This window comes from Musca vetustissima, unplaced genomic scaffold (assembly GCF_032173495.1).
Source record: "Musca vetustissima isolate MV318-11 ecotype Yass unplaced genomic scaffold, APGP_CSIRO_Mvet_v1 utg24653, whole genome shotgun sequence".
In the NCBI taxonomy this organism is placed as follows: domain Eukaryota; kingdom Metazoa; phylum Arthropoda; class Insecta; order Diptera; family Muscidae; genus Musca; species Musca vetustissima.
Genome location: NW_026882578.1, coordinates 381,702 through 389,785, shown reverse-complemented (window position 1 = coordinate 389,785; position 8,084 = coordinate 381,702). Strand labels below are relative to the sequence as shown.

At 34.1% G+C, this 8,084-nt stretch overlaps 1 protein-coding gene across 1 annotated transcript; it reads right to left on the bottom strand.

Moving 5' to 3' along the window:
- Window positions 1-6,859: 6,859 nt before the first annotated feature.
- Window positions 6,860-7,444, bottom strand: LOC133329084 (RUN domain-containing protein 1). The gene has a single exon (XM_061537583.1). The coding sequence runs from the start codon at window positions 7,442-7,444 to the stop codon at window positions 6,860-6,862; it is 585 nt and encodes a 194-aa protein (XP_061393567.1).
- Window positions 7,445-8,084: the final 640 nt, after the last annotated feature.

Here is an 8,084-nt window from a genome sequence, read left to right as displayed (position 1 = left end):
ATTACATACACATCAGTAACAGTTATATAGCAGTGGAGTTGGTGGTAGTAAGAACAACTTCCATAACACGAATTGGAAACAAAAGTGGCAAACAAACCAACGAACGACACATACACTTTTCCTTTTACATTTCCTTGGCTGCTAGCGAAGAGGTTCCTCTTTTGTTTCCTTGCTTTGCATTTATTGTAATTATCTGTATCTCAGGATAACACGAAATTGCATACAAGTCAGTAAAGATTATTTTGCGGAGATTTTCAAACAAATTTGTTTAGAATTTATTTCTTTTTTTAATTTTGCATTTCACACTTTATTTTCTATTGGACGCGACGCAAAACAATTTTTAGAAAAATTATTGAATTTACTTATTAATTTTCATTATTTCATTTTTTGGTAGCGAAATTGTGTTTGTATGCCATAAAAACAGCAGCCAGCATCAACAACATGGCATGCCAGGCATCCCACCATTCATAGCCGAACCGTGCCCATACATCAGCAAAAATACAAAAATGAAAAAACGAAAACACAATGAAAATGCTCTATTTTTGTTGTTCGCGTATCTCTTCGATTCGGGGTATTTTTTTCAGTGGCATTAAACAACGAAGATTTTCATTTTATTAATCAACAAATTTCTATAGTGTTTATTTGTATTAGCCCGCAACACAATTTCGTGTTGTTGTCGAATTAAACGGAACAATTTGTTTTCGAACGCACAATCTACTTATTTTTTTTTTCTATTTTATTTTGCTCACTTCGCCCTAAAAAAGCATCAAACACTTTTGCTGGCTAATGTTGTTGGTTGTGTAGTTTTCACTCGCGTGCGAAAAATGCTCAACGCTACACATATGAACGGCTGTTGTTAACGGTTTTAATGTTCGTTTGCAACTGAATTTGGAGGAAAGATTTTTGCAATACTTCCAAGACTAACAGAATTTTTACTGCTGCACATTTGTAGGAGACCCTGCGGAGAGGATGGATGGGGGAGCCTACGACACGAGACTCAAAATACCGTGTGTATGAAGTGAGAAATAACAAATCCGTCAAAAGGAACAGAATGGTATTCAGTTTGGTCGGTTCTAAACGGGTTGTTGTTGTTGCACAAGTTAGAGAGAGATTCGTGGGCCAAAACACACACATGTTGGTGATTGAAAAAAAAACAACAACATCAAGAAACCATTGAAGTCAATAGCAAACAAATCTGAATTTAAATATTTATTTCAATTCCATTAATTCCCCATTTTGTCACACAATTTTGGTTTCATAAAGGAGTACAATTTAACTCTTTTTTCCATGTCACAAGAATTGCATATGGTTCCGGTCTTTTTGCCTCGTACATACATACCTACATATATTACTCTCACTCGTTCGCTCTCTCTCTCTCTCGCTCACAATCACTGCATCCTCTGTTTGTTGTTGTTTGCTGCCATTTTTCTAGGAGTATACCGCTATTTTGTTTCATTTCCATTGGAAATGAATGGAGAGAGCTCACCGGATGGAGAGCATGATGTGAGTGAAGAGTGTACATGGCAAAAGTTTTGGAAAAATTGGAGCTTTTGGCAAAGCTCTGGGGCACGTAAATAGAGAAGTCGGACAAATAATTATAAGGGAATTTTTTGAATTTATGCGACCATAAGGGCAATAATTCTTATTAGAATGGAATGTGAATGCAATTATGCAAATATTGAACAGGAAATGGTGTTCGTTTCAGTGAACTATTTTTATGAGAAAAAATCAATTTGATCTGAAATATGATTTAAAGGGAAAATATTTCAAATTTGAAAGAATCCGATATTTCGACACCTCCGAACCATAGTATGCTAAGTCGACTTAGCATATTTTAAAGTTATTTACGTTAGATACTACGGTGCTTAATTTAAATTCTCTGAAATTTTGGTAATCATCGGCCAATCCAAACCAAAGTTATAAGCAAAAAGGTACTTAGCATGGCACGTAAAATTTAAGAAACTTCCATACTTTGAGAGCTTCTGCTGAAAAACTCACTTTACAGACTTAGCATACTATTCTTCGGAGGCGTCGATTTATTGACTGAATATTATTTAAAGAAAAAAATCCTTCAAAACTCATGCTTTTGGGTCTTATGGTCCTAGAAAAATATTCTTTTGATATATTCGTTTGTGGCTACGATAATCCAAAAAAAAATATTATTGTTTACACCCGCCCCCTGTGGCTCTGATACGTCTATACAATTTTTTATTTCACGTTTCTGGCTCTGATAGTCTTAGAACAAATATTGTCTAAAACTCTCTGATACATAACCCTATTGAAATTTAGAAAAATCGCTTCAGATTTACATATAGCTCCCATATTTTTCAGTAAATGGTGCACCAAAGCCTCAAAATATGGTCGATTCATAAAAATTTTGTACAACGAATCGAAGTTATAATATAATGTGTGCAAAGTTTTGTTGAAATCGGTTCAGGTTTAGATATAGCTCCCATATAAAGTTTCGTCCGATTTTCAGTAAATAGTGCATCAAAGAACCAAAACATAGCCGATTGGCACAACATTTTGCACAACACATCTGATGAATATACCCAAAGTGGTGAAGGGTATCATATAGTCGGCTTTACTGCTTTCCTTACTTGTTTTAGAAAGGTCCAATGATTCCACCAGCATTGGACCTTTAAAAAATAAAAATTTTAGATTATATAGTTCTAGAAAAAAAAAATATTCCTAAAAATTGTGGCTCTGATAATCCTAGAAGAATTGTTATTTAAAGAATTGTTCTCCGGGCTCTGATGATTCTAGAAGAAAACATTTTAAAAAATCCACACTTGTGGCTCTGATAGTTCTAGACACGTTGGACACGATTTTGAACCGAATTGGCTGTAGTTTGTACCAAAAATTATAAATATTGTCGTACCAAAAATTATAAATATTGTCCCAAGTTTCTCGGTAGCCCTCATATAACCGTACCTCCCAATATTCGGTATTTTGAGGATTTTGTACAGGGTTTCCATCCGAATTGGCTGTAATTTGGGTTCTCATTCTCCCGTACAAAAAAATTATTAATATTAACACAAGTTTCAGGGTAGCCCCCATATAAGGTATTCCCCAATACTCATTATTTTGAGGATTTTTTGCAGGTTTTCCTACGGAATTGGCTGTAATTTAGTATTTTAGGTTATAATTGTATGATACATTTTCACTCTAAAAATTATTAATATTAACCCAAGTTTTAGGGTATCCCCCATATAACGGTACCCCACAATACTCGTTATTGTGGGGATTTTTGTACGGGGTTTCCTATCGAATTGGCTGTAGTTTTGTATATTGGGTTCTCATTGAATAACACATAAACGTACAAACAATTATTAATATTGATCAAGTCAGTGTTTTGAGAATTCTGGACACGTTTTTCAACCTAATTGGCGGAAATTTGGTTATTGTATTATCATTGGTTATCCCACTAACCAAAAATATCAATATTGATCTCCTTCATACTATAGCCCCAATCATATTTTCCTCACGCATTTTCGGTATATTCTAGGTCCTATCATAATATGAGTTTTCTCCTAGGAGCCCCCATTAATGTTAGATATTTTGATTGTCATCCTCATGGTGGAGGGTTAAATAAAGTTCGACCGGGCCAAACTTAATATCGTTTTTACTTGTTTTTTATTTATTTTTTTTTTCAGGGCCTAATCGCATGTCCTTACCCAAGTGTTTTTTGCTCAGGATCACGACTTTTTAGAAAGCAATACGCCTTATAATAGAAAACATTGACATAGATCCAGGCTCCATATATATAAGCGTAAGTCACTTTGATATTTTCAAAGAGACGAAATTTGGCATATATTTTTTTATTATTTTAGGGTCTCTATTTTACAACTGAAGCGGGTTTAATTTGGTATAACGGGTAGAACAATTTCATGGTAAAATCTGTGTTAAAAATTATATGGATTTAGGTCTGAAACACCATATATTGTCCTGTTGCAATTAGTCCATTTGCACATCCATAAAATCCCCTTTAAATTCCCAATAAATTGCCCCCCAAAATATATCCCACATTCCTTTGATCACATTAACTGCCACACAAAACATTTGAAATACCTGACCTACTACTCATTTTCCCATGTGGGCATTTTATTTACATGTGAGAATTTATTACTGTTTAATTCTAACTATTTCACATCTCATTCCGTTTCACTATCTCTCTGTTTCCAATCAGAGACCCTACCTCAATGCTATTGGAAGCATAACAGCATATCCCAATTGATTCCAATTCAACACTACTCTGGTCGAGGTACATTCCAGTACAATCGGCTAAAAACGGCAACACTGAGAGGCCTGACTTCTGTTGCGTGTGCTCTACTTTTGTTGATAACCGAAGAGCACACAAAAATAACAACAACAATACAGGATTCATGTAAAATTTGACACTTTATCCCATGATGTCAGATTTTTAAAGATTACTTCAGCCTTTCAAAATAGAAAGTAACCCAGAAATAACAGAGCAAAGAAATTCTACTCTGAGAGAAAACAAAGAGAGAGAGAGAGAAAAAAATTCCAATTATGCATCTTAAATGGGAGAGAGAATATTGAGAACAACAATACGAAGTCCAAGAAGAATTTCTTCTTTAAACGATTTGTTTTTGTTTTGTATACAAAATAGAACAAAACACGAGCAAGCGAACGAACAAACACACAAACCCCAACAACGAAGGAGCGAATGAACGAACGAACCTACCTTAACATAATTAATGCCGGCCGGTGGTGCTTGCTGTGTTTTTATTGTTGTCAATGTGAGCGCGCGCCAACCCAAACACACACATCAACATGGTAGTGGCGGTGGTGGTGTACGAAGAAAACAATAACAATGCGAATGAAGAAAGCAAAACAAACAAATAATATAATTTCTTATTGGGATTCTTATAAGTGGCGATTTGTTATTGTGAATGATTGCAATTGATGGGAAGGTTAGCTAAGGGAAGAGAGCGGATTTAACCCTACGGTCAATAACCAAAAAAGTATACGTAGATCAATAACCGTGGTACATTTGTACCCATCCAAAGATAGCTCTGTAACTCATTAAAAAATTGGACTATCGTGAGGTTTTTTGTTTTAAATTAGTCTATGCGGATCTGGTCTAGATATAGGAACTCTAAATTATATATACATTAAAATAATATATTTAAATCCATGCTTAAATGATAATCTATCTAAAACAATCATAGTAAATTCGTTATAGCTTTCGAATGGGTTAAGCTTTCTTAGTTATTTTTTTATTGGGATCTTATTTAGGTGTTCCTTAACCCCTCTGCAAATTTTTGTGGCCCTAGACAACATGGGGCCATCAGGGCGACTTGTGGAAGCCAGAAACTAATACAGGGACTAAAACAATTATTATTGCCAATTATTCACATTTTATGAGTTTAAAGATTGTGATTGGCGCATTTTTAACACTTTTTAATACTTTAAACGTTATTTAATGATAGTTTATATATCTACGTCAATTTAGGATTGTAATAAATCAGACTAATTCGATTATAGAAAAAGTTTCAGGCCCAATATGAAGAATAATTGGATAATTACGGACAATATTGTTTTTGTCCCTGTATACCAAGGGAAAACCAGGGTAGTTTCTGACTTCCACGAGTCGCCCTGATGGCCCCATGTTGTCTAGGGCCACAAAAATTTGCAGAGGGGTTGAGGAACACCTGAATAAGACCCCATTAAAAAAATAACTAAAAAAGCTTAACCCATTCGAATGCTATAACTTATTTACTATGATTGTTTTAGGTAGATTATCATTTATGCATGGATTTAAATATATATTATTTTTATGTATATTTAATTTTGAGTTCCTACATCTACATCAGTTCCGTATATACTAATTTAAAACAAAAAACCTCACGATAGTCCCATTTTTTAATGAGTTACAGATCTATCTTTGGATCCCACGGTTATTGAACGTAGGTAATAACTTTAAAAAATTGTAAAAATTATATATATTGAAAATATTTATAATTTTTTTCTTCGATTATGTGTGAAAATACCTCAAGAATGATTCCTCAAAATTTGATCCAAATATCTCCAGTATTAAAAATTTTACAGCATTTTTATTCAAAAAAAGGTACAAATGTACCCGGTTATTGACCGTAGGGTTAATGGGAGTTTTGGGGAAATTGTAAATTTTTAATAAATTATTGCAGTGTAAATAGAATATAATAATACATATTTCTAGTAGAGGTTTTGAAAACTTCTGAAGAATTGGAAAAAATACCAACGAGAATGTCCCTAGAAATGTTTATAAAAATATTAATCTAATTATCGAAAGCCACGTTTTCCAACCGAATTGGCTGTAATTTGGTATTTTGAGTTTTCGTTAAGGTATCACCTCATCTCCCCACTACAAATTATTAATATTGACCTAAGTCGGGTCAACCGAATAGGCAATAATTTATTATTTTGTATATTAATATTGGTCTACGTTTTATTATAACCCCTCTATTAGATATTTTAAGAATAATAACAACAACAATAATCGTTTGCTAACGTATTTTTCGGTAGGTCCTATCATACCATGCGGTTTCTCCTAGGAGCCCCTATTAAATTTAGATATTTTGATTGCCATCCTCATGTTGGAGGGTATAAAAAATTCGATTAGGCCGAACCTAACATAATTTTTACTTATTTTCAGATTAACTTTTGTAAATTTTGTATAGTGTAAAAATTTTTATTTCAATTTTTATACAAAATACCTTTTGAATTCGCCTTAAGTAGACCCCGTTGCATGAGGTTGCAGATGAGCCAGATTGGCTACGCAAGTTGCATCAAAGGTAATTTAACTTATTTTATCTCCCCTTATGTCTCCCTTACAGGAATATTGGCTATCGTTCTATTTCCCCTTTATCGATTCCTTTGACTTGGTGTGCGTCAATGACTGAGACGCCTGCATCTCTACCTCTTTGCGTTGACATTTTTCCTTTTGTTCCAATTCCCATGCCGGATCATTACGATATTCCGTCACAAGACAATCACTTTCCTCTTCCAAATCTGCTATTAGCCCCCTTAGGCGACATATCATCGATGATTGTTTCATTTCGATATTACCCATTTTTTGATTATCCCTCTCGATGCGTGGCAATTCCTCAGGTTTACACTGACCATACGGATCGACTTCTTCAAAGGCAATTCTCTCCAAATCCCGCAGCAATTTTTCACGTTCCATTGGCTGAGCCTGCATTAGCTGACGCAAACGAAATTGTAGCCGGGCAAATTGTGTAGTTAAACTTAAAAAGGAGGATTGTAATTGTTCATAATCACATTCGAGTTTGCGTACATATTCAATCTGCTGAACATTATTCACAGAGGGATACCAAACGTAGGAACTGGTATTACTTTTGTATTGTTTCGTACAAAGAGATTCAGAGGAGGGTGTTGCGGGGGGTTTGTTATCTGCTGGTTTCTTACTGCTGGGCATTGTGGAGAAGGCGGGTTTAAATTTGGATTTTTATCGAAAGTATTTAATTTATTTTTTTTTTTAATTTTTTAGTATTTAGAAGTTTACGAAAGAAATAATTTAATTTGTGTCCCGGATATTTTTTTACAAATAGCAAAGCATACTAAACTTTAAAATTAAAAAAACTGTAAAAATTTGAGAATAGTAGATTATTGCAGGTTTTGGAACAAAACCGAAGTTCTTATAAAGGCTGAAGTCCTTACAATCCTATAAAGAAAGACGGACATGCGTAAATCGACATAGAATTTTATTCTGATCCGTAATATGTATATTGCGGGGTGTCCGGTGAATTTATCGAGGTTTTGAGAATGAAATGACTAATGTAATATACACTCCACCTTATGTTGGAGGGTATAAAAACCTTTCACAGGTCCCCTATGGTTTAAATCCTCCTTTCCAGTTTCAGAATTTATTATGTGATCTGTGTAAATTAATTCTGCCAAGTTCATTGTAGTTACCCAGGCCATTATTATATTTTTTAAACAGTAATAACCAAAAACAGAGTGGGGACTAATAGAATCGAACTAAACCACATACCTTTTAAACTTCTCTTGCGCTGCTATAAATTCATTTATTGGGTTAAAACTGGATATATATTTGA

Bases quoted from the DNA above. Each gene is read 5' to 3' on its own strand.
- LOC133329084 (XM_061537583.1), bottom strand. From the start codon at position 7,444: ATGCCCAGCAGTAAGAAACCAGCAGATAACAAACCCCCCGCAACACCC.